Genomic DNA, 27,197 nt, shown 5'->3' with positions numbered 1-27,197 from the left:
GGTGTTCTTCATGAGTTGTGAACTCACAAGGCTGCTGTGTGAGGAAATCATTCACAAGGCGCTCCCACCCCGGCCCCGTTCCGTGACAAGGCACCTGCCAAAATAGACACGGTTGTAACTGGAACCGCTTTCGGCACATGTGCTTTCAGACGACCTTCCTTGCTTTAGGTTCATGAACTATAAAAGGTGGAAACCTTCTCAGAGACCCAGAGGTTTCAATGGTGACACAGCCTCTGTGTGGGGCGATGGAGACGTTTTAGAACCAGACGGCAAAACAGTCTGAATGCAATTAATGTCCTCCCACTATACACTTAAAAATCGATAAAATGGCATATTCTGTGCTATACAGAGCAGGGCAAAAGTAGGTTTACAGTGTTCGTATGGAAAAAGACACACCGGTTATGATTATTACAATAGCGTTATGATTATTACAACAGCATATTCACAACTGTAAACCTACTTCTTTTTTTAAAAGAATGGGTTTTTTTAAATCCTCACCTGAAAGTAGGTTTCTTGATTTTAGAGAGCAAGAAAGAGACGGAGGGGCCAGCAGAGGTGGGGAAACGGTGGGGGAAGAGAGAGAGGAAAGAACAGCGACTGGCTGCCTTCTGTATGAGCCCCGACCAGGAACCAAACCCGCAACCTAGGCATGTGCCCTGACCAGGGATTGAACCTGCAGCCTTTTGGTGGAGGGGACTATGCTCCAGCCAACTAAGCCACCCTGCCAGAGCTAACCCTGCTTTTGACCACCCCTGTCTGTATTTTATCACAATAAAAATAATTTAAAAACAAAGGAACAGACAGACACATATACACCATAAGCCCAACCTGACATGACTGACAGGCAGCCATACCTGCAGCCATGGTTTCCCCTTCTCAAACCAGAAGAGCCTTAATTCGGAAAACACCAGTGCTGTACAGAATCTGGTTCCGGACACTCCCAGGGGGAAGCCCAGGCTGGCCAATAACCCGAATCAGACACTGAGGGAATATGAAGTCAGCAAAGGAGCCTGAAACCCCCAGGGCTTGGATGAGTGGGTGGGTGGCGGCCCACTCCCTCACGCCCCTCCTGAAAGCAGCAGCTGGAGCAAGAGCTCCGGCGGGAAGCCATGCTTACTTGTTCTGGTAGGTGCTGATGGTCACGTGAGTCGAGTGGGCCAGCCCCGGAGGGGTGTCTGCCTGATGAATGGTCCCTCTGGGAAAGTACAGCAAATCACCAGGCTAAAGGAAGAAAAAGAAACAGGGAAAGAGGTAATAAAGACATATTCTCAGTCCTCTATGTTTCACGGAGGCAAATACAGGCTTTACCTTTCATTTCTCCCTTCTGGAAACCTCTGCTCGGTGGTTCAAGGGGCCCTGCTGGTTCAGCTTCACTGTGTCGGGGAGACTGTCACTGCGATAGCCAGCCTGGGGAGGCTGTCAGTGCCTGAAATCACTTTGTTCCCAAACGAGGACCGGACCCACCTAAAACTACTCTGCCTAGACCCAGGCATCGGGGAGGTGACCCTCAGGGTTGAGAAGCCTGCCCCCTCCCTCTCCGCCCTTCGCTGGTGCTGGGAAGAGCAGGAGATTTAGAGCCACACAGACTCGGCCACTTACTGGTGACCCCGGCAAATACTTAACCTCCCCCAGAGCCTCAGTGTCTTTATCTGTAAAATGGAGGCAACAGCCCCAAACCTCACAGGATTACCTTGAGGACAAAGGAGACGCCGCAGCCAAAGCTCTCGGGGCAGTGGTGCAGGTGGGGCTGCAGTATTACTAGCACCCACCAGGCATGGGCAGTCTGTGAGTCTACATCCCTCACATGCTCCCAGAACCTAAACTATTACACCATCTATCACCAGTGACAGACTCAAACGATGTTTGAATGAAAGGGTGAGAAACCACTCAGCTCTCACCTGAACCTGAAAACAATACGAAACTAAACATCAGGCACTTTTTCAGGCAGGTGAGCTTCCTCCACTCTGTTTGGGCTCTCTCCCAAGCCAGTGGACAGAAACATCCTCCCCAAATCACTCCTGCCCTGAGCTACCTCCCCTGAGCTACCTCCCCACTAGTCCCACCCAGGGGACAGTCTGTGCAGCAGCCGCCGGAAGTCAGCAGAGGGGCCCTGAGAGCCACTTTGCTGCCCTCTGCAACCACAGGGGGCAGTCTGGCTCAAGGGGAGCTCAGGAAATATCAGACTGAAAAAACTGCTGGGCTTTCTTTTTAATGTTAAGGTTTGCCTTAGAGCAAGAAATAATATACAATTATTTATATTCAAAGTGCTATCTTGGTGGCTTAGTTGCCATGAACCAAACTGACAGAGAAACCTGTAGTTCAAGTACAGTGATCCCACACCTGTCACGGGAGTTACGTTCCAGAGATCCCCGCAATAGGTGAAAATCCCCGAAGTAGTGGCTTTATATTTATTTTATTATTGATATATATTTTAAGGCTTTATAAACCCTTCCCACACTCTTATAAACACTTCATATGCTCTTAAACACTTTCTACACTCTTAAACCTACATAATTTTAACACCATATAAAATTCTATATGGGTGCTCACCAGTGAAGTATACAGTTGTCCCTCGCGAGGGACGACTGTACACAAATGCCTTCTTCATAATCAGAGCTTCAGTGCCAGCCAGCTGAATGAGGCCCTCACATATATTCTCCATTAACCCACTCGCTTCTTCAGCCCACAGACATCTGGTGAACACTGCCCCTCCCTCCGTGCCGGGCCCCACGTTAGGCACTGGGGATAGAGCACGGAACACAACAAAGACCTGCCCCTATGTAGCACATTCCAGAACAGAAGACAAACATCTGAGAAAGAAGAAATCAAAAACATTACAAAGGCACGCTAGTGGAGCAAGGAAGAGGAAAAAAGTAGCAAATAACATCAAGTGGTGGTGAATGCAACGCAAACAAAATAAGCACAGGAAGGAGGGAAATAAGCTGATGGAAGTGGGGTGCGGGGGTGCTTGGGGTAAGAGATGCTCTCTTATCCAGAATGATCGGTGAAAACTTGCTGTGCTGGCAGGACACAGCAGGAGACTTTAGGAGATGAGGGAGCCAGCCATGTGACCACTGGGGAGAAAGAATTCCGAGGGAGGTGGGCAGCAAGTGCAAAGGTCCTGAGGCTAGAAGGTACCTCGGCACATTTGAGGAGTGTGTGGTACAGGCCAGTGGGGCTCAAGGGTAGTGAGTGAAAGTGGAAATGATGGGAAGTGACGTGGGAAGGCAGCAAAGGACCCCAATGACAGGGGCTTCTGGACTGTTTTAAGGATTTCGGTTTTACTGTGGGTTTCATACAAAGTCGCTGGAGGGCTGGGCAAAAGGGCCCCTGAATCTCAAAAGGATCATTATGTCGGAAAAGTCTGCAAAGGGGACACCAGATAAGAGGCTTTTTTTAGACTTCCGCCAAGATGGAGGCATAGATGGATGTGCCGTGCCTTCTCACACAACCAAGTTTAGAGACAACTAAATATTAGCAACAGAAAACACAGCCAGAACACGGAAAATTGAACTTTTCGGAAGTCCGTTAACAACAAATTCTTCAGCCTGACCGGTAAGGGGTGAAACCAGCGGCTGGTGAAGCGGGGTTGCACAGGACTCGGTCAGCCGGACTCAGGCGCCTGGAATCCAGACGCGGAATCCAGGCGCAGGGTTGGACCTAGTGAGCGATGGAGCGAGCGACCTCGGGGGAGCGGGCGGGGGAGCGGTGCTGAGTGTTGACTGTGGTCGCGCATTTGTGTGCGGGTGGACAGGCGAGGGAGTGGGCAGTTGGACCCGGGCCCGGCGGGTCCCCGAGACAAGCGGCAGTGGAGGACGCCGCCATTTCCCCGCTCTGACCCCACCTCCACATACAGCGTCATAACCCAGCGACTCTGAGTGCCCAGCCCAAGTGAACCACCTAAGGCTCGGCTACTCACCCAGTGGCGTGAAACAACAGAGGGGGCCGCCATTTCCCCGCTCTGACCACGCCCCCACATACAGCGTCACAACCCAGCGACCTGGGAGTCCAAGGCGCTGCTTCTCACACTTAAAAAGCAAGAACAGACCAAAAATGGCGCAAGAAGATCTCAAAGCCCCAGAGCCTATAGATCTAAGCAATGAAGAAATAGCAAAACTCTCAGACGCACAGTTTAAAACACTGGTCATCAGGATCCTCACAGAACTGGTTGATTATAGCCACAAATTAGACAAATATATGAAGGCGAAACTAACTGAAATGAATGGAATTGCACAGGACACCAATAGCAATGAAAAGGAAACTGGGACTCAAATCAATGGAGTGGACCAGAAGAAAGCAAATAATGGCCAAACAGAAAAGAGTCAAGAAGCAAGAATTCAAAGAAATGAGGAGAGTCTTAGGAACCTCCAGGACATCTTTAAACGCTCCAACATCCGAATTATAGGGGTACCAGAAGGGGGAAAGGCACAGCCACCAGTGGAAAACTTATTTGAACAAATAATAAAGGAGAATTTCCCCAATCTGGCAAAGGAAATAGACTTCCAGGAAATCCAGGAAGCTCAGAGAGTACCAAAGAAGTTGGACCCAAGGAGGAACACACCAAGGTACATCATAATTACATTAGCCAAAATTAAAATGAAGGAGAGAATCCTAGAAGCAGCAAGAGATAAGGGGACAATCATTTACAAAGGAGTTCCCATCAGACTGTCAGCTGATTTCTCAAAAGAGACCTTACAGGCAAGAAGGGGCTGGAAAGAGGTATTCCAAGTCATGAAATCCAAAGACCTACAACCAAGATTGCTCTATCCAGAAAAACTTTAATTTAGAATGGAAGGACAGATAAAGTGCTTCTCAGACAAGATCAAATTCAAGGAGTTCATCATCACCAAGCCCTTATTATATGAAATGTTAAAGGGACTTACCTAAGAAAAAGAAGATAAAAAAGATGAACAGTGAAAGGACAGCAAACTCAGTTATTAACAACCACACCTAAAACAAAAGCAAACTAAGAGGACAGCTAAATCAGGAACAGAACCATAGAAATGAAGATCACATGGAGGGTTAGCAATAGGGGAGTGGGAGGAGGAGAAGGGGGGAGAAGGTACAGAAAATAAGTAGCATAGACAGTAGATAGAAAATAGATGGGGGGGCAAGAATAGCATGGGAAATATAGAATCTAAAGATCTTGAGACACGTGGTCATAAACTAAAGGGGGGTAATGGTGGGGATGGGGGGTAGGGTGGAGAGGAATGAAGGGGGGAATAGAACTGTAACAGCATAATCAATAAAAAAAAATTTTTTAATAAATAAATAAAAAATAAAAAAGAGTCAGGACCTAAAAAAAAAAAAAAAGGCTTTTTTTAAAAAAGACTTTATTGACATATATTTAGAGAGAAGTGAGGGAGGAAGAGAGGGGGAGAGAAGCACTGATGTGAGAAAGAAATATCAATCCACTGCCTCTTGAACACACCCCGAGGGTTCAGGGTCCTTGGTGGACTGAACCCGCAACCCAGGCATGCGCCCTGACCAGGAATCGAACCAGTGACCCTTCGCTATGCAGGAAAATGCCTAACCCACTGAGCCACACCAGTCAGGGCCAGGTTGGAGGCTTTGTATAAATCCATGTCCAAGGACTTTGTCTTAAACAAGTAGAAAAACGGTGACACGTTTATAGAAAGGAGGCGGCTGGGGACAGGGTGGGACTTGAGATTTTGATTTGGGGAGCATTAAATCTGCAATGCCTTTTACCTTTCTAATGGAGACAGTGTGTAGGCAGCTGGATGAGTCTAGTAGAGTTCAGAGACAGGGACTGGAGCTATAACAATGCATTTAAGATACATCAGTGTAGAGGGTATTTAAAACCTTGGACATGGCTGTGCACTGAGAACAGGGGTCCTGGAAATGAGCCCTGCCCCCTAACTAGCAGAGGTGGGAAGACTGGCTGAGGACAAAACAGTGAAGGAGAAAGGCTAGGACAGTCAGTGAGGTGGAAAACCCTCCAGGACGGCTCATCCCAGGAACCCAGCGAAGAAGGCAGAGTCCCAGTGTCAAATGCTGCCAACGGGCAGACTGAGACGGGGGCTCAGAGTTGACCACCATCCTTGATAACGTGAGTCACTGGTAACCGTGAGAAGGGTCGTTCTGGAGGATGGTGGGAAAAAAAGCCTGCATGGAGGGACTCCCAAGAGGCGGAGAGGAGAGAAAGCCAAGGGCACTGTGACAGGGTCCCCAAAGATTTCTATGTCCTAAACCCCGGCACCTATGAATATTTAGGCTACACAGACAATGTGAACTAAGGCTGCAAATGGAATTATGGGATTATTCTGGATTACCCAGGCAGGCCCAGTGCAATCACAAGGGTCCTTAAAAGTGGAAGCGGGTACTGGAGGTGAGAACCAGAGAGAAGGCGGCATGAGAAAGACTAGGCTGCAAGCTACTGGCCTTGAAGACGGAGGAAAGGCCATGAGCCCAGGCTCATGGCAGCCCCCAAAAGCTGGAAAAGGCAAGGGAACCACTTCTCCCCTGGGGCCTCCAGAAGGAGTGCGGACCTGCTGAAGGCTTGATTTCAGCCAAGTGAAATCCCCTTTGGACGCCTGAACTGCAGAACTATAAAAAAAATCTGTGTTCATTTAACTCAGAGTCTGTGTTAATCTGTGGTGATTTGATTAACAGCAATATATTGACATATACCCATGTCTTCCAAAGAATTTTACTGTAAGAGAGGCATCAAAGTAATATTTTCAATCCTTACAACCTGTAGTGTAAATACTACAATCTCCATTTTAATAAAGAAACTTATATTTAAATGAATAACTTTCCCAAGGACACGCAGCTCCTAAGTGACAGCAGATGAATTCACACTCCTACTTGTCAGATTCCCAAGCCACAGAGCAGTGTTCCCAGGGCAGGGGTGACACTCGCCGCAGGCCCTGAGCGTGGCAGACAGACCACACAGGCTGCCACTGGAGCAGAGAGAGCGGCTGAGAAGGGCTCTACGTGGCCCAGGCCCACCCGCATCAGTGACTCAGCTTTTCTAGTTCCTATACTGGGCGTTTCCACAAGACTTCACTGAAAAGACTCACTGGTTGAAAACTCTCAAGTTTGCAGACACACAACCGGAACAGCCCTGCAGTCCCTGATACTGTCTTTCTCCCAGGAAATTCGGGGCTTCTCCCACTGAACCGCGATCTGGATGGGTGTGCGATTTGTACTCAGCGCTCCATCTCCTCCAAGTCTTGCACCCCCTACCCTGGAAGACCACCAGGAAGCCCCCGCCTCCTCCAGCAGGGCGAGGAGCCAGTTATCCGCCTGGGTAACAGCCCTGGCCTCAGACACCATCGATGGCTCAGTCATTGGCCTAAACATAATCAACAAAGAGCCTAGATAAACAGGCTTCTCCAAGACTGGGGTTGCCAAACTCTTTCTGTAAAGGGTCAGATAGTAAATATTTGTGGTTTGTGGGCCACATGGTCTCTATAGCAACTGACCTACGCGGCAGTGTAATGTGAATGCAGTCCTGGACATAAGGACTGGGTGTGGCTGTGTTCCAACAAACTTTATGAAAATAGGCATCAGGCCATATTTTGATCCATGGGCCATAGTCTGCTGGCTGCTGACCAAGAGCATAAAACGTGGAATATATCTTTATTGTTGGGTTGATTTCAGTCTCTACAATATAGGCACCCATCCTAAAAAGGGAGATTGTCCCCCCCAGTTATTGCTAGGCGGGCAAAGATTTAAAATCAAGAAAGGGCCACAAGGCACTGAGTAAGAATCAGACACTAATTATAACTTCAAGATTCCAGAAGTACAAAAACAATATATCAGGAAGGTAGGATCTTTGGAATGGTTTGAATTAACTATTATCTTATTGACACTAAAAGAAATTAAGTTTACGTTTCGTAGGAAAAGATATAAAATTTAGGCTGACTTCCAGTCAAAACAGCGGTGTAGGTAAACATGGTTCACCTCCTTGTACAACCACATCAAAATTACAATTAAACTATAGAACAACCATCATCGAAAACTGTCAGAAACTGAGATAAATGGAAGTCCTACAACTACAGAATTAAAGAAAAAACCACATCAAGACTGGTAGGAGGGGTGGAGATGCAGAATGGGCTTGTCCCACACCCATGAGTGGCAGATAAAAATCAGGAGGGACATCTCAGGAGCAAGGGGTCTCAGCCCCACGCCACATTTAGTTCACCAGCCAAGGGTTCCAATGCCAGGAAGAAAGTCTCCATAACTTCTGGCTATAAAAACCAGTGGGGATTGAGGCTGTAGAAAAAGAAACTTCTGAATCCTAGGCAGTTCCTCTTAAAGTGCCCACACACAGACTTACTCAGACTCACCCCCTATGAGCTCCAGTGCCAGGGCCAACACAGTGAAAGTCATCAGAAACATATGGAGAGGAAGTGAATTGTCCCTTACCAGGTAAGAGCTGGGGAGCAGCTTTCTCCCAGATAAAAGTGTTGGCAGAGGCCACTGTTCCTTTTCTGAGTCCCCTCACCACCTGCACAGAGCCAGCAGGTGGGTGCCATATCTGAGACTCCATCAACCTAGTTCACACTGTTTGCCCTACCCCGCTGCTTCCCTGAGGTCCCCCCCCACCCAACTTTCAGGCCAATCCAAGCTATTTCCAGTGGGCTTTCCATATGAATGGCTTATCTTGGCCCAAGTTTCAGATTTTCCTAATGTCTCTCAAACAAGCAATATCAGGCTTTAGCAAACCCCATACCTCTTGCTAAGTTGCCCCAGGCCCAACACTAACAGCAGCCTCTCCATTCACAGCTTAGCCTCACCTGGGCACCTCCAAGCCCAGAGCAAGAGGCAGCTTTCTTGCAGATCACTTGGTAGCTAACACTGTGTGACCCTGGACAGAACACAGACAGTGGTTGACCTTGGACATGCCAAAAGCAATCAAGGCTCAACTATAATAGGAAGGTGTGTACAGCCCACAGGGTGAGCACACTAAGTACCCAGCTTGGGTAATAGGGGAGGCTGCACCACTGGACTCTGAAGGACACCACTACATAAAGCGACTCTATCAGGCCTGGGAGATGTAGTAGCTCTACCTAATACACAAACACGCAGAGGCTAACAAAATGAGGAGACAAAGAAACATGGCCAAATGAAAGAACAGAACAAAACTCCAAAGGAAAATAACTAAACAAAATGAAGAACAGCAATTTATCAAATGCAGAGTTCAAAACACTGGTTATAAGGATGCTCAATAAAATTAGTAAGGACCTCAACATCAAAAAAAAGATCTAGTAAGAAGTGAGGGATACACTAACGGAAATAAAGAACAATTTACAGGGAATCAACAGTAGAATGGATGAAGCCAAGAACCAAATCAGCAATTTGGAACATAAGGAAACAAAAAACCATCAGAACAGACAAAAGAAAAAAAAAAATTCAGGGGGAGCTTAGGAGGTAGAGGGATTAAGCAAACAGGAAAAAGGAGTCATGGACATGAACAACAGTGTGGGGATTGCTAGGAGGAGGGAAGTATAAAGGGACTAAATGGTAATGGAAAAAATACAATAAAGATTAAATTTTAAAGAAAAAAATCCAAAAAATGAAGAAAGTGTAAGGAGCCTCTGGGACAACCTCAAGCATACCAATATTTGCATCATAGGATGCCAGAAGAAGAGAAAGAAGAAGAAATTAAAAACCTTTTTGAAAACATAGTGAAAGAAAACTCTTCTAACTTGGTGAAGGAAATGGACATATAAGTCCAGGAAGCTCAGAGAGTCCCAAAGAAGATGAACCCAAGAAAGCACACACCAAGACACGTCATAACCAAAATGCCAAAGGTTAAATACAAAGAAAGAACCTTTAAAGCAGCAAGAGAAAAGAAGTTAGTTACCTACAAAGGAGTCCCCATAAGATCATCAGCTGATTTCTCAAAATAAACTTTGCAGGCTAGAAGGAATTTGCAAGAAATATTCAAAGTGTTGAAAAGCAAGGACCTACAGCCAAGATTGCCAACCAAAGCTATCATTTAGAATTGAAGGACAGATAAAGAGTTTCCCAGACAAGAAAAAACTGAAGAAGTTCATCAGCAGCAAACCTGTACGATGGAGGAGGAGTGCCCAAAAGACTGTTGGCTGATTTCTCAAAAAAAACCTTACAGGCAAGAAGGGGCTGGAAAAAAGTATTCAAAGTAGGAGAGACAAGGACCTACAACCAAGATGACTCTATCCAGCAAAGCTATCATTTAGAATGGAAGGGCAGATAAAGTGCTTCCCAGATAAGGTCAAATTAAAAGAGTTCATCATTACCAAGCCCGTATTATATGAAATGTTAAAGGGACTTACCTAAGAAAAAGAAAATAAAAAATATGAAGAGTAAAATGACAACAAACTCACAGTTATTAATAACCACACCAAAAACAAAAACAAACTAAGCAAACAACTAGAACAGGAAGAGAATCACAGAAATTGAGATCACATGGAGGGTTATCAGCGGGTGAGTAGCAGGGGGAGAGAAGGGGAAAAGGTACAGAGAATAAGTAGCATAAATGGTAAAAAGAAAATAGACAGGGGGAGGTTAAGAATAGTATGGGAAATGTAGAAGCCAAAGAACTTATATGTAGGACTCATGGACTTGAACTAAGGGGGGGTGTGGGTGGGAGGGGGTGTGCAGGGCAGAGGGGAATAAAGGGGGGAATGGGACAATTATAATAGCATAATCAATAAAATATACTTAAAAATAAACAAACAACAAAACAGAATCATAGAGAACATTTTGATGGTTGTCAGATGTGAGGAGGGTCAGTAGGGATGGGTGAGAAAGGCAGAGATGAAGAAGCACAAACCAGTAATTACAGAACAGTCACGGGGAAGTAGAGCACAGCACAGGGAATAGAGTAGTTAAAGGACACACGCATGACCCATAGACTGGACAGTGGTGTGGGCCTTGCCTGAGGGAGTAGAGCAGGGGCTGAATGGAGGGGGACAATTTGGGCCAACTGTAATAGCATAAACAATAAAATATAATTTTTTTAAAAAGAAAAGGTATAAAGTTTAATTATGGAGCTATTCTTATCCCTCTATGAATTTTTCTCAACAACCTCACATCCTGGGGATTGGTGGCCAGTATCCCATCCAGGCTAACTGCTCAAAGACAGGCCGTCTCAGCAGCAAGATGCCAACGAACGCAGGACACAATCAAGCCACCTGTCTTTGAGGAGGACTCCCCAAGGGCTTCATAATTACTATTCTTCGGGGAACTGTATGCAGGGGGAAGGGAGGAGAGTACACAGACAGTCGGCTCCAAGATCAAGAGGAAAATGGGTCATTCTGGAGTTTAACCAGCAAAACAGTGAGGGGCCCCTGGCTGTGCTCTGCCTCAGCAACCTGCAGCCCAGTGCTGACCTCCGTCTTACACACAGCGCGGCTGCCCAAGACCAAACCTTCCACTTTTACTGGAGAGAAGTCGGAGGACACCGGATTCATAATTCACTCCTGTTGAACATGGCTTATATTTGGAGACAAATTACTTGGGATATAAACTTAGTACTTCCTTGGCTGACATGTACAAGTTACCAAATCTTTGACAGCTGCATGTGCTGGCTGACTGGAATGAGCTGTTCTGCCCGGAAACCCAAGGATGCACCCCCATGGGGACCGTGACATGCACAGCAAACCTCAAACCTAAAGCTGTCTCAGGAGAGGCGCCCCCGGTGGACGTCCCATACCTTCAACGTGAACTCGTGGGTCGGCTGCCCGATCCTTTCCTCAGCCTCCACGCTGTAGTCGCGAGCCAGGGGCACGGTGGGGCGGTAAAGGCGCCAGTGTTTCTCCCCTTCCAGCTGCAGGATGAACACCTACGGAGAGCCACAGAGTGTCAGAGCTCCCGGACAGCGCACGAGGCAAAGTGCCTCCAGAGTATCAGCCCTCTGAGGGCTGCGATGAATTACCAGTTTCAGTTAAGAAATAAAAATGAAAGGTCAGAGATACGTTTCACTCCACTCTTCAAAGCTGCCACTACTGGTGTTAAGTTTTAAAAACAGGTCATCATGAACCCTGATATTGGAAGGATAATCATTCTGCTCACTTTCCTGAAACCTCGCCGAGTTCTCACATCCCACTAGATACCCACTACCTCACTCCTTTAAACCTTCTGTCAGCGGGAAGCCTGTAATCTCTGACGGGACAGCCAAGCCTCGGGTATGACTGGATGCCTGAAATCCTGAATATAATCTTTGGCAGGTAGAAAAGCTTCGAGTTTTCTATTCTTCATTCAGCCAAAGATATTTTAATACTCTGTTAAAATATATTTTTAAAGAACCAAATATTTTTAAAAAACGTATTGATATCAAAATGCTCTCAAAGGGGGAAAAAAGACATTTTACTAATTACTCTGTGTTCACACCATGTATTGGTATAAAAATAAACCTACTAAGGTCCTAGGCCAAAGACTTAACTGTCTGTGGGCGGCCACAGGAGTAAACTCAACACTTGTCAAGGAGCCAGTGCTTAAGTGAAACCATGACCTTCATTCAGGCTGCCCCAGGATTTTCACAAACGGGGAAAAAAAAAAAAACTTGGCAGCTACAGAAAAAGGACAAAATGAAAGCAGATGTAAAGACTGCTTGTGACCTCACCTTATTAAAGACCATACATAGTGAAGTTAAAGGAAAAGTCAATCACACTTTTCTGTAGATAAAATCAATAAATACCTGCTTCGTAAGAATGTGTAGCTCTTTACATGAACCAGGTTGGAAATGCTCTCTCCCCTTGGATAAGGAACAGGAAACCAGTTTGGTGAGAGTAAACTTGGCCCAACATGTAGTGAGGTCAAGGGCTCCAGAGACCGCACAGGAAGAGAGGACGGAGACCTGACCCAAGAGCAAACTGAACCCTGACGACCATCCCAACCCGCTCACAGCAACCCCTTCTTCCCCACGTCGGGCGTCTTCCTTCCTCTCACCTCAACATCATCATAGTGGGGTGGCAGGCCCTGAGATCCAGCAGGGGTTATGTACACATTCGAGCCAACCAAGGAGCCAAAGTAGCATTCAAGCTTCTCCTGGATCCTCCAAAGGTCATCCTTTAAAGAAAAAAAAAGAGGAGAGGGGAGGGGGGAGAACAGGGGCAGGGGAGAGATAAGAGGAGAAAAGAAGAGAGGGGAGGAGGAAAAAAAGAGGTGAAAAATACATTAGCAACAAGAGGTGGAACACGTTCTTATTTGTTTACCAAACCTTCACTGCAGCTGTTAAGTTCTAGATACCAAAATTAATAAGCAGTAGAAAAGCCAACACCTCGGCCCTGGAGAATCTCCTGTTCTGGTGGCACACACCTGGGAGTGACGGAGGCCCGCATACAAGCCCGGCGAGGCAGGCAGGCTGCAGCCACACGGGATGCTAACCAGGGAACTGACGTGATTCCATTTCCATTTCTGAAAGTGTACTCTGACTATCACTGGGGGATGCACAGTTGAAAAGCAAGAGAAGTCAGTCGGGAAACTACTAAGGCAGCAGCCCTGGCAAGAAATGACCAAGGTGGTGGGACGGGGTGGGGGGAGTAGAAAAGTCAAAGTTCTCTTTAAGTAGCATTGGTAAGACCGCTGACAGACAAAGTACGAAGGGGTAAGGGAACAGAAGAGTTAAAAAATACTCCTGGGTCTCTGACTTGGACAATTAGTTAGCTCCTAGTTCCAACCACTGAAAGGGGAAAGACTTGATAAAGAACAAGTTTTCAAGGGGGGTGGGGGGGGGCAGAGTTCTGCATTAGAAACGTTGAGTTTCAGCTGCTATGACCCCCCCCCCCCATGGAGATGTTTTTAAGTAAGCTGCTGACTGGCTGGCTGAAGTTCTGGCAAAAAGCAAGGACTAAAGACTCACATTTGGGAATTCCCTGCACAAAGTTAACATTTACAGCAATGGGTGAAGACATGAACCTAGAAAGTGGGCACAGACAGGGGAGGCGGAAAGGGGCCTCGGAGTACATTCCCTGTCCAGTCACTAACCCACCCCAGAGGGTGTAAGTCAGGTTGAGGGGCCTAGAGAGGAGCCGTATATTCCTGCAAGAGAGAAAGAAACCCGATTTTCCCGAGGCAGCCGTGAAGGGGAGGTAGAAATTAGGCCACATAAATATTATCAGCACTGCCTATGTGTCAGGCACTGTTTCTATTAACTTACAATGTTAATTACTTCACGTTCCCAACAACCCTGCCTCGTGAGGTGTGTAATGTCATTCTCTCCAGTTTACAGATGAGGAAACCAAGGTGAGAACACAAGCTAGTAAATAACGGAGCCAGGATTCAAATCCAGAATGCCTAGCTCCAGAGTCTATGCCTTTACCCACAGGTCTCTAATGCCGCTCTGAGGAACTGTCACACAGACAAGTCAAAGGACACCAAGGAACCTCGTTTCAAGCTTATGAATGTACAGTAAGCAGCACGTAGAAAACACTACAACATACAAAATATCTGCTGAGTAAGCCAATGACCACAGCTTGGGAATCAGTCCCACCTCTGAAGTGAAAAGGGATCTACAGTGTTAAAAATATCCAGTGAGAAAGAACTGGGTCAGTATGAAGAAAGCTTCGGGAGGCGTCTTTATACACGCCACTGAGCTACTCTAGCTATAGGTCTCGGCACTCCAGGGTTCTACTTAACACAGGAAGGATAACTTAATAGCATCTGAACAGCTCCAGAGTCCGAGCTCCCAAGGAGTCCAGTTCACGCCGTGGAGGGGCCAGCTGGACCCTGCTCTGTAACTACACTTACGGTGACTGCAACCACTGGAAAGCCAGGGCGTCTCCCTTCTCTGACGGCCTGGGAGGCGTCTTGGGACTATACGGGTAACTTTATGGCACCCAACTCAAGCATCTGGGTCTGTAAATGATAAGTTTGTCTCTTTTCATCTTAAAAGTTCCCCCAAACTCTATCAATTATACAAATTTCCCTTCTCTCCTGGGCCTCTAGCTTCTGAATCTGTTAAGTGTGGCCTACTATACAGAGATTTTAAGTGAATCAATTTCAGTCCAAGTTATAGTTACAAGCTAGGTGACTTCAGCTTCTTTCTTTGTAAAATGAAGACTCCCACCCTAAGACTGTGGGGAATAGCATGAAATAAATAACTTTTCTCCAATCATATTAGAATTGCAAAGCAGTATATATGAGTAAGTATTACTGCTTCACCAGCACTGACTTGGCCACAACCAAGGCTCCTGAAATCTGTCTTCCCAATTATGTCTGGAGATGCCAAGGAGAACCCCAGAACAATGACGGAAAGGTGGAAGCCTCGCCCAGGTGGGTACAACCTCGTCTCTCCACTGACTCACCCACACAATCAAACCTGAATGCCTGGCTGAGACCAGAAGCCCAAGCATACACCTAAAGAAAGGCAAAAACAAACATGACAAAAGCCCTACAATTACCATCTTTCAAGGTGTAGCAGGAAAATGGCCTAAATCTGGAGTCAGAAGTCCTTACTCAGTAGCTATGAAAAGTCACACCTGTGAACTTCAGATTTTCACATGTAAAATGGACACCACAATGACTTCTCTATTTCAAATGTCTGTCAGAAGGTTCAACATGCAGTCCAGGCTGGTGTGGCTCAGTGGATTGAGTGCCAACCTGCAAACTAAAGGGTTACCGGTTTGATTCCCAGTCTAGGGCACATGCCTGAGTTGTGGGCCAGGTCCCCAGCAGGGGGTGCATGAGAGGCAACCAGACATTGGTATTTTTTTTCCTCTTTCTGCCTCCCTTCCCTTTCTAAAAATAAATAAAATCTTTAAAAAAACTTAACACACATGTGAGTACTTGGCAAACTCACCCAGATGTTTGCAATATGGATTACACAAAGCTGGTGTTCCCCACCTGCTTACAGCTTTCTGGTTGACTCATTTCCAGACTAACTAGAATATGCTGTGCACCTTCTAAGATCCAATAAAGAAGGGGATGACCTGCCCTCTAGACTTTCTATCCTGATATTAATATGACTGTTCTTAAATGAACACATACAACATTCAACTTCCTCATAAAATAATACTTACAACCAGCTTCTAGTGTTAAGATGATGAGCTCCCACAGCTTAGAGGTCTCTCAACTACTGGCAAAGACTGAAAAACCAGGGTGTGTGTTCTAGTCTAACCTGGAGGCCGAATTTAGACTTCGGAAGCTCATCCTTCCTGTTTTAATAAACACAGCCAAAGAACTGAGTCCACAGGGCAAAAATAAAAACGAAAACACTCTTGGCCACCTGGAACTGGGAAGGAGGAATGTGCAAGGCTTAAGTAAATAAGCAGAGAAAAGCCCAGGATGATTCTAACACAGAGAAAAGGCAGCCGCAGAGGACACCGCACGTGACAAATAACTTTCTACTACACTGTAATCAAATTACATGCAATCAACTTCACTGATCTTTTAGGTCCTTAGTTTTTAGGTCTGTAAAACCCACTCTTTTAAAAGTGCTGCTTCAGCCCTGACTGGTGTGACTCAGTGGGGTGAGCACTGTCCTGAGAACAGAAAGGTCGCCGGTTCGATTCCAGCCAGGGCCCTGGGTTGCAGGACAGGTCCACTGCTGGGATGTACAAGAGGCAACCAATGCTTCTCACACACCAATGTTTCTCTCCCTCTCTTCCCCCCTCCCTTCCCCTGTCCCTAAAAACAAATAAAATCCTTTTTTTAAAGTGCTACTTCAAAAATATAATAAAATTTTATAAGTTCTGCTTCTACCCAGGTAAAGAGCCAAGGACTGGCTCAGAGAGAAGCAACACTGAATTCAAGTCATTACTTGGTTTGGCAAGTGATTTCTACATTCCTTTTGGGCGCCTGAGCCAAAAGCTTGGCATTTCAGGGACATTTAACTTTGCATGGTTTTGAGGTGTAATATCGGGAATCAGAATTTGTACTGAAAAATCTAAAAGCACTTAAACTTTATCTAGAGTACACATAGGTTCAGGATCCTTTAAACAAGAAAGAAAATCATTCACCAGATTTGAGTATGCACCAGATGGACATAATGGGATCTAACAAGCTGTCTCTCGGGTTCAGTCGTGGGAAACATTATTGGTAAGGATGACAAAGTCCCAGGAGCCACCCACACAGCTAGAACTATGCTCCTCCACACGGAACCTTCTGAACTGCTCTTCCTTCTCCTCCCATGCTGTCACTTTGATTCGCCGTGGGTCACAGAAGCGGACTTCTGAATGGGAAGAAAACTAAAACTCAGAACAGGCCACTGCTTGTTCCGGGCCACCTGTGACGAACAGACCTCAAACCTCTACAAAGGTGTATCAGCTTATCCTGAGTCTGCATTTTATAAATGCCACAACAGAACAGAGGTGGCAAATTACCTCTCAAATGCCAATCACTGATGTAGAAAAATAAAAAGCGAACCAGTCTCCCAGACTTGCAAATCAAAGCTCTCTTGCAAGTATGACTGCCGCCCCAAGAGCAGCCTTGCAGGGCTCAGCTGCTCACTGCCACAAGAGGGGACTGCTGCTCAGGGGGAAATCTGTCTCCAACACACACCTGGATTGTGTCTGGTCGTGGCTCTGAAGGCTCCACCCAGGCAGATGTGGGCAGTAAAAGGAGGTAACTTCAAGAAAATGACCACCTTCATTCTATCATGACTTAAATTATGGCAGGGCAAACCCAACAGAAATGTCTACCACAAACCGAAATGTAAACTAGCGTACAGAACATGATGCTGGAGGACCAATAGTACTTTAAGAAGCATTACAAACTAGCAATATAATTTAGTTTTTGCAGCTCTATGACATCCAGCAATGTCCATCCTGAATGTTGGATATTTTCTAACAATTCAGCCAAAAGATAACATAAAGTCTCCTAATTTGGGATGCATTTGAAGACGGAACAAGTGCTACCTCTTCTCAAGCTGGTGGGAAGTGAATCATCGTCAAACCACAGGTTCATCCCTGAGCTGAGCTGATCTGCGGTCAAACGTTAACACTGTAATACACACGAGGATTCTGCAATGGGGAACACCTGTTACCTTAAATCTCTGAGGTTGGTGAAACTGAATTGTTGCCCTTTTCTGATCAAAATCTTTTCTCAGCTGAAGAAAGTGCACTCTGCCATCTTCATTTAAAACCTTCTTCTTCCCACTGACACACCGGCAGACATTTATGTCTCTCCCATAGTACACGCCCCGGCTGCACAGGCTCTTCAGATCTGACAACTTGAAAAGGGACTGGTAGTATGTGGCCAGCGCAGGGTCATCTCTCTGAATGAGAAGGGGTTTCTGCTCCCAGAACTCCTTGAAAAAAGTCTCTGTCTTGATGGGCGAAATTAAACTTTCAAACAAATCACTAGGGCTGTCAAAGTTTAAAGAGGAGGGCCCACCAGCTGCCTCCACCTTCCGCTGTTTACAGGGAACTGGCCCCTCTTCCTTCTCAGGCCCCATAGACTTTGCTTTCTTTGGCATCGTTGGCATCGTTCTGTCTTCAAGACCACGCTGTGAGGAAACGCAAACCTACGGAAAGAACAAAGGACACGTGTTCGCGTTAGCAGATCGTGCACATACAGCTGCGTGACCATGACGCCCTCAGGAGACTCTTTGTGAGCCTGGTCTTCCAGGATGTGATACAACCTCCCACCAACACCATTTCTTCCAAAGCATGATTCAGCCTCAAACACCAGATTACACATTCATCTAAGGGAAAGCATGTTTTCCTTGTCCACTAAGTTGTGGGATTCATTCTTTGTTTACTAAGAAGTATAATTATCCCAATTTAAATGATTCCACTTTCTCAGCATTTCCTAGTCACAGTTTTGGCCTGTGGCCATTGACACAGCAAGATTAAAAATCTTTCAGTTGGCTTCAATCACCACCAGGTCCCAAGTCTAACGAGATGTACTCTTGAGTTACAAACACTTCACTCAAAGCCACTCACAGCTGCCCCGGACCAGGGCTCCACCACAGCAACGCCCCACCCCCATCTGCCGCTCAGGCAGCTAACACGTCCTGGCCAGTGGTGGCATCTGGTGGCCGCAGCAAGAAGTTGCCAGCTCCCAAGTCTTCCTCAACCAGGTGAACCTCCTCACTTCCAAATACTAGCTTATCCCTGAAAAGCGTCACTTTATCAGAATCTCTCCCCCACTTAAAATAAGAAAAAAACTAAGTAGAAACTGAGACGTGAAGGCTAACCGTAGTTACATGCCACATCTGTAAAAAGCTATAACTTCCAACATTAAATCCCGACATCATTAACGTCTTCCACAGCACTCCTCCATCCTGAACGTGCACACACCTTTCCAGGCACCTGGATCTGCGGCGGGACTGAGACTCTGCGTGTCTAACCGCAGCGCCGGGCAGTGAGCTGCTGCTGGTCCGCAGACCGCGCATACCGGAGGAAGAGGCAGAGCGGCGCTGCCTCGCAGGCACGGCCAGCCCTGTCAGAACCGCCCTCAGCCACAGCTACAGGCACACTCACCATGCAGGTGTCCTCCATCTGGGGCTCCAGAATGGTAATTCAAATTATATGAATTTCCTGAAATTGCCAATTTCTATTTAAGGACTAGAACACGAGGGGCTGGCAGAGGGCAGGGGGTCCATTGCTTTCATCAGATTCTCTGTCCCCAAAAAAGCTTTAAAAAAAACCTGCACTTATAAAAACCAATTTTTCCCAGAAACCAGTAACTTATTTATAGATATTATGGGTTCCTAGTTGGTTGGGCTGTCAGAATTGCAACAACACTGTTTTCTGCACCTTTGTCATTACAACAAAGCTGTATTTTGTTGTAGACAACCGGCGGGTGTATACACACTCTCGGAGCCAAAAATTAGTTTAAAGGAATTTAATTTTTGCCAAGGGATCAAATAAAAAAATCTTTGGCCAAGCTTTACCTGCGCAGGGGCAAACTTCCCAGATAGTGACCGAAGCCACGTAGCTACCCAGAGCTACCAGATGGAAGTCGCGCCTGGCTTACAGACTACGGGGCTTTTATAGGGCAAAGCAAGCAAGCGCGGGCTTACAGAAGCAGATGTGGCGGTTAGCTATTAGCTAGGTTGCTAAGTTGAAAACGGCGAAGGTCCCTCATTGGTGGGTGCGGCTGCTGGCGGGCCTCTTCTGACGGGCCCTGGTTAGTTACCTTATTTGGCTAGAATTTTGAACCCAACTGTTCCCGGATGTTTACTCATTACCCAGTCTCAGGAACTGCAGATGCCTAACGGCTGTCTGTATGTTTCCACTACTAATGGCCATTACACATTTGACCTACAATATAGATTAAGTAGTCTGGCCTGGGAATAAACCCTGGAACAATTAAATACTGCAACAACTAACTTGTAAATAAACCTTTAAAAAGCAATCAAAATGTAAACTGAACAAATTGGGAAGTGGAAATGTCAAAATGCACAACTCTCTAGTGACCTCTTTTTAGCTTCTAGAGTTTGCACCCACTGACAGATCAGACCAAGTGTTTCTGGTGGGGAAAGAGGACACTGGTGGAACACTAACAAAAACAGATACTAAATGCTTGCGCAGGAGGGGTAAGAGTGTAAGCTTAGAAAACAATTAACTTCAGTATTTTATGTTACATCATCAAAAGTTTGCTTAAAATGTCTCCAATTGATACGGGGTGCAGCCAGGGGGGGTCCCCCAAAAAAGATTTGGAATAGTGTCCATAATTCAAAGTGTATAGGAATATTGGAAAGACATGTAAGATGTCCTCACCGCCCCCCCCCCGCCCCCAGGGGGAAGAAACGAATGGAGCCAGGCCATTGAGAGCTATTTTGCATAGCAACAGTTTCGTAGCTAACCTCTGGAATGATTATTTAACATATCTATAACCTTTAACTGGTTTCATAGATATGTTAAATAGCAGTGGCCAAGTTTGGAGCCAGGGAGAAGGGAGTGAGCAGGGACTCAAGATGGGAACTAGGGGCTGCTCTCCGGAGTGAGAGGGCTTGGACTCAGGAAGATGTAACTAAGGGCTGCACTCCTGAGTGAGGAGTGCCTGTGTGGGAGCTTGGAAAAGACTGGCTCCGAGACATGAAGGGTCCCCGCTTGGCCAGATGGAGAGAGAGCCACGCGGTTTCAGCAAAGTGAGGACCCCCTGTTGGTGAGGTGAAAGAGGGAGCCATGTGGTTTTGGCAGGGTGCGGACCCCCTCTTTCCCAGGTGAAAGGGAAAAACCACGCAGCTTTGCCAGAATGGAGATCCCTGCAGCCAGGTGAAGAAGAAAGCCACATGCTTTTGGTGGAGTGCGGACTCCTGCAGCTTTGGTAGAAGAGGCCCACGCGGCTTTGGGGTGCCCCGTTTGGCCGCGTGGCCTGAAAAGAGAGACTCTGATTGGAACTGGGTACAAAGGACTCTTGCCAGTGGACCATGAGAGGGTACCACAGTACTTTGGATTAACTCGAGATCCTGCACAGTGACCCAGCTGACGGTGCCAGCGGCCTGCAACACAGACGTGTGCTCTTCTCCTGATTTACGGTACCCGGAGTTGGGACAGTGGGAGAAGGGAGCGCTGTGTGGGTGTAGGTGTATACCCTAAAGGACTTTGATATTTTAGTGGAGGCATTAGGCCTAAATAGCATTAAATAAACGTTTTGTTTCCTTTTCACAAATCTCTGGCATTGAGAGATGTCTTTCCAATTGGCGGCGGACAGAGAAGAGCCCAGTAGATATTAGTATTTTGTTTTTGGGAGGGGCCCCTGTTGTATAGCAGTTTTGGGCATCCCTAGGTAGGCCAAATATTGTATTGCCCCTCCCTCGGACCTCTTGTTCGGTAACACTATTTCTAAGTTTTCCAGGCCATTTTGATTTCTCAACCAAAGAATCAAGACTTCAGTGAGACAAAGTATTGCTAGTACTTGGAACTCAGGTATGAAAATGGATTAGCAAAGGGCAGTGTTGTTCTATGAAAGGCCAAGCTTATGGCTGACACCAGGGAATTCTAATTCCAGGAGTCCCCACCTCCATTTAAATGGTAAGAGTGACTCAGTGCCTCAACTGTTTGGGCAAACAATGGGGCTTATCCTGACCATCTGTGTTCCTTTTGGGAGTCTGGGATCTTGGCAGTTTCAAGCAAAGGGCACTTAGGTGACCAGCCTTCAGCTAAAAAAAAAATCCTGGGCACCGAGCTTCCCTGTTTGGCAACTGTGCAGCTATCACTAGTTGCTGGAACAATTAAGCACTTGGTCTTCATTTGCTGTAATCAATCAGCTGGGAGTCTTAGCAAGTCACCACACCCAGGAATGGTCTTGGGGAGCCCCAATACTTTGCTCACATGTGATTTGTAAAAAGATTGTTTCAGAAGGTTTGTGCCACTGAAAGTACATCACAAGGATGACAAAGTAATTTAATATTCGGCCACACATCTCTTATCCCTCACAATCGGTCAGTTTAAAATTTAAGGGATGTGAGTAGCAGGAAGAAGCAAGTGAAAGGTTTTTCTTTAGGCACAATATATGAACACAGCATAAGCACATTTCCCAGAAAGTGTAGTTAAACAAAGAACGTGGAATACTTAAGCCAAAAATAAAATCACTTACAGCATTTTTCCATCTATGATCACTAACAAACAAACCCTAACACTGCATAGCAAATGCTTTTGTTAGAATATACATTTCACTACTTACACTGCCAAAAGTTACATCACTTACTATTTCTCTATGTTCACATTGCAATGACTTGAGGTTCAGTTCATAGGAACCTAACTTACAGGTTACTGGGAAAATGTACTGTTTCTCTGATTCTCACACCCATTGTGTAAAATAACAATTCTTTTTAACAGCCTTTGAGAAGTGGAGGGAAGAAGAAATGACATTCTATACCCCGCAGAACATTAAAAAATTGCAAGATGCATCACAACATCAGAAACAGTAAAAAAAAGTATGTCTTAGAATCTAAGAAATATAATAACCAAGAGAATGCTTTGTCCAGAAAAGTACAACCAAAACAAGCCTGCCTATAAATCTCACAGGCCATCCAAACAGAAGTAACAGTAAATATTTTTATAGAGCTACAAGGGGGAAAAAGCAAGCTTTTAAAAAGCAATTTATATGAATACCAGATTATTATGTTTTGCCCTGAAACTAATATAATGTTCTATGTCAATTCTATTTCAATTTAAAAAAGTAAAAAAAAAAAAGTCCAATTTGAGTTGACTATAATCATTAAAATGTAAAATGATTAAATCAAAAGATTCAAGGTTCATATTTTACTAAGTGTCTACAGGTTTTTTAAAATAATAATTAACGAATCTGAACAACTCTGAAGGACTAAAATTCTACAAGAAAATCAATATTGATACCCATTCTACAGTGTCCTGACCCTGCCTATGGAAACACACACTGACAAGAAGCCCTAAACACAACTTCGTAAGGGAAAGAAAGGAGAGGTTATCTACACACTCCCAGAACACGAGCAGAGAGAGGCCCACATAGGAGGTCTTCAGGAGATGTTTGCAGAATTAACCGCCCCCCCCCCCCGCCCGCTTTTTCTTCCTTTGTATATAATCTTAGAGAAAAATCTCAAAAGCCTTACAGAAAACAAAGCTGAGGGAAACATGGTTTGGTCAGCAGGGACCACTCTTCAGAGAGCAGCTGGCCCTTTGGTGTTCAGCTGCATCGTCGGAGCGGAAAGGCACCTTAGCCACCAGTGGTTATCACCCATCAGGGGAGGGAGGTGTGTCTGCATCTACACCGGGACAGTATTCCACGGCGGCGCAGTGGAGTCACCAGGAACGCTGGGTAACGTGCACATTTCTGGGCCCTACATCAAGCCTACTGCATTAGCACTTCTGGTAGCTGGGCCCCAGGAACCCGCATTAATATAGTTATGTTCTCTACATAAATTTTAGATCCACTAACAGTGAGAATGTCAGTCAAATTCAGTTCAGTTAAACACATACACACCTCTACCTGACAGAAATGATGTATTGCCTGTAACAAGGTTGTTAGGCCCTCAGAAATGTCGATCAATTCAAAGAGGGGAAACTGGTTCTCCTGTTGACCTAAAGCTGTGATTAGCAGTTACTTTTTCAGCTCAATTTTAGAGGGTAAAAAAATGGAATGCACCTCATTAATGTACTTTAGTGACCCGACGTTCGTTACAAAGGATGAGGCCAGAGAAGCAAAGGAAAGGGATGGTGGAAGCTGAGTAAACCAGGCTCCTGCACTTAAACATACGCACGGCCGGCCGATACCAAAGGACCGGCGCGGAATTTATAGCTAATTAGTGGAATAGTAATTCGACTGCATGACTCCCAGGACTATACTTCTAAAAACACAGTCAACAGCCTGGTCTGACTAACCTGTTGGTCAACCCGACTGTCGGGCAGCCGGTCCAAAAAAATCAGGTGACAAATAAATGATCAGGAAGAGTAGGCTGTACATTTCAATTCAGGGTGGGACAGACACGTCGCTGCCCTCGGCACGACCCCAGATTCGCTCCACGTGAAGCCCGGCGCGCAGGCCGCACGTGAACCCCGGAAGCTAAGCCCACGTGGCGACCGCGCCCGCACGCAGCCCGGCCGCGTGGCCGGCTCAGCCTCCAAACTTTCCGTGCGCTCGTCCCCGGTCTCCAGCCCGCGGGCGAGCACGTGGACTACTTCCGGTGCCCAGGCCATTGCGAGCCGACTCTTGGACCCTGGGGGCCTCAGGCTGGCCACGTCCACGCTGTCGCGGCCCCAGAGTCCTACAGCACGTCGGCGGGCGTCCCCAGCCCCGCAAACACCGGCGCCCGGCGCCCGCCGCCCCAGGCCCGGACGCACCGAAGCTCCCGGCCCGAGCACCAGGGAAAGGCCGCGAGGTTCCCCGCACCCCCCTACGCCCGCGCCCGCAGCTCCCACGACCGAAGGCCGCGCAAGGCACCGCCAGCGGCGGCGCAAAGCACCAGGCCCGGATCGCTCCACTCACCGGGCGAGCCGTTGCGCGCGGCCATGAGCACGTGCGGCGCGGGCTGGGGGCGGGGCGGCGTGCACACGCTCCCGTCGGCGCGCGGTGCTCTGGCTCCCCGCCCACCGGCCGGCGGGGTGGGTGTTGCCCGCCCGGAGTTTTGTGTCTTTGTTGTTAAAGGAAATAAATCAGTTGCGCTTTGGGGGCCGGAGGTGTGGAGAGTTGGGGACCGGATGAGGCTCCAGATTTGGAGATGTGATCTAGGTCAATACTGTTCCCTTAATGAATGGGGAAACTGAGTCCCGAAGAGAGGAAGCAAGTTGCCCAAGTTTAGGGAGCTGGTGATCCAGGTTCTCCCACGGCTTTCTTCTGGGCACTCTATGTACGCTCTGCTTTTTTATACTAAGTCAACTGTAATTTATATCACGGTGCTCCTGGAGAGAGAATTAATCCTGGTTTAAACACACACCATGTCAACACACACACACACACACACACACACACACCATTTTCCAGCATATAGGGAAAAAAGTCTTAGGATGTCTAACAGAACAAGAGTACTAATTGAAGTCAGCTCTACAAGGAAAAGTCATACATTTTTATAGGCATCCCCTTGATGCAAAATTATTTTTATTGTATTTTATTGATTATGCTGTTATAGTTATCCCAATTTCCCCCCTCTGCCTGGCTCCACCCAGCACACCCACTCCCTCAGGCAATCACCCCACCATTGTTCATGTCCATGGGTTATGTCTATAAGTTCTTTGGCTGCTCCATTTCCTATACTGTACTTTACATCCCCATGGCTATTCTGTAACTACCTATTTGTACTTCTTAATCCCCTCACCTCCTCACCCATTCCCCTGCACCCCCATCCCATCTGGCAACCATCAAAATGCTCTCTGTATCCATCATTCTGTCCCTGTTCTTGTTTGCTAACTTTGTTTTTTAGAATCAGTTGTTGACAGGTACATATTTATTGCCATTTTGTTGTTCATAGTTTTTTTAGTATATTTTATTGACTATACTATTGCAGTTGTCCCAATTTTTCCCCTTTGTCCCCCTCCACCTGGTTCCCCCCTTGCCTCCAGCAATTCCCCCCGCCTTAGTTCACATCTATGGGTTGTGCATATAAGTTCTTAGGCTTCTCCATTTCCTATACTGTTCTTAACCTCCCCCTGTCTATTCCGTACCTACCCAATGATGCTTCTAAATCCCACCTTTTCCCCCATTCTCCCTCTTCCCTCCCAGCTGATAACCCTCCAAATGATCTCCATATCTATGGTTCTATTCCTCTTCTAGTTGTTTGCTTAGTTTGTTTTTGTTTTTTAGATTCAGTTGTTGTTAGTTGTGAGTTTGTTGTCATTTTAATGTTCATAGTTTTGATCTTCTTTTTCCTAAATAAGTTCCTTTAACATTTCATATAATAACAGCTTGGTGATGATAAACTTCTTCAGCTTTACCTTGTCTGGGAAGCACTTTATCTATCCTTCAATTCTAAATGATAGCTTTGCTGGATAGTGTAGGTCCTTACCTTTCGCAACTTTGAATATGGTACTTCTTTCCAGCCCCTTTTTGCCTGTAAGGTTTCTGTTGAGAAATTAGCTGATAATCTTATGGGAACTCCTTTGTAGGTAACACTCTGACTTTCTCTTGCTTCTTTTAATATTCTCTCCTTATATTTAATTTTTGACATTTTAACTATGATGTGTCTTGGTGTGGATCTCTTTGGGTTCAACTTGTTTGGGACTCTCTGTGCTTCCTGGACTTGTGTGTCTATTTCCTTTGCCAAATTAGGGATGTTTTCTTTCATTATGTTTTCAAATAAGTTTTCAATTTTTGGCTCTCATCTTCTCTTTCTGGCACCCCTATGATTCTGATATTGACCGTTTTAGACATGTCCTAGAGTCTTCTAAAACTCTCTTCATTTTTGTGAATTCTTAGTTCTTCATTTTGTTCTGGTTGAATGTTTATTTCTTCCTTTTGTTCCAAATCATTGATTGAATCCCAGCTTCTTTCCCTTCACTGTCAGTTTCCTGTGGATTGTTCTTTATTTCCCTTAATAAAGCCTTCGTTTCTTCCCATGAATACATGCTTTTTGCTGTATTCAATGAGATCTCTGAGCATTCTGACCACCAGTGTTTTGAACTCCACATCTGATACATTGGCTGTCTCAGCATCGCTTAGTTCTTTATCTGAGGTTCTCTTCTGTTCCTTCATTTGGGCCATATCGCTCTGTCTCTTGATTTTGGCAGCCTCCCTGTTCTGCATACTAGGTAGAGCCACTTTGATTCTGTTTCAGTGGAACCGTTGAGTCATATGGGGTGGAGCCTGGGATATTCGCCAGGGCAGGGCAACCATGGCTACATGTGTGGGAGAGGGGTCAAGAGGGGACGATGCTGCCCAAC

General features: G+C 46.2%; 1 protein-coding gene across 5 annotated transcripts in view; it reads right to left on the bottom strand.

Annotated features, from left to right (window-relative positions):
• The window catches only part of RIOX2 (ribosomal oxygenase 2), a 37,542-nt gene extending 12,678 nt beyond the window's left edge, over window positions 1-24,864 (bottom strand). For 2 of the 5 annotated variants that reach the window (XM_053670226.1, XM_053670229.1), the window contains exons 1-5: window positions 24,207-24,380; window positions 17,939-18,418; window positions 12,904-13,023; window positions 11,669-11,797; window positions 1,118-1,221 (exon numbers count right to left, since the gene is read on the bottom strand). In XM_053670226.1, coding sequence (XP_053526201.1) covers window positions 1,118-1,221; window positions 11,669-11,797; window positions 12,904-13,023; window positions 17,939-18,379 — 794 coding nt within the window. In that variant the 5' untranslated portion in view covers window positions 18,380-18,418; window positions 24,207-24,380. Of the gene's footprint in view, window positions 1-1,117; window positions 1,222-11,668; window positions 11,798-12,903; window positions 13,024-17,938; window positions 18,419-19,792; window positions 19,812-24,206; window positions 24,381-24,810 lie in introns of those variants that run through there. The other 3 variants (XM_053670227.1, XM_053670230.1, XM_053670228.1) reach the window with 3 other exon arrangements.
• Between the last annotated feature and the right edge of the window lie 2,333 nt (window positions 24,865-27,197).

The sequence above is a fragment of the Artibeus jamaicensis genome, unplaced genomic scaffold, assembly GCF_021234435.1.
Source record: "Artibeus jamaicensis isolate MK-2021 breed Jamaican fruit bat unplaced genomic scaffold, CSHL_Jam_final contig_558, whole genome shotgun sequence".
NCBI lineage: Eukaryota > Metazoa > Chordata > Mammalia > Chiroptera > Phyllostomidae > Artibeus > Artibeus jamaicensis.
Note: the sequence above shows the minus strand (reverse complement) of the source record. Positions and strands in the feature narration are given on the sequence as shown.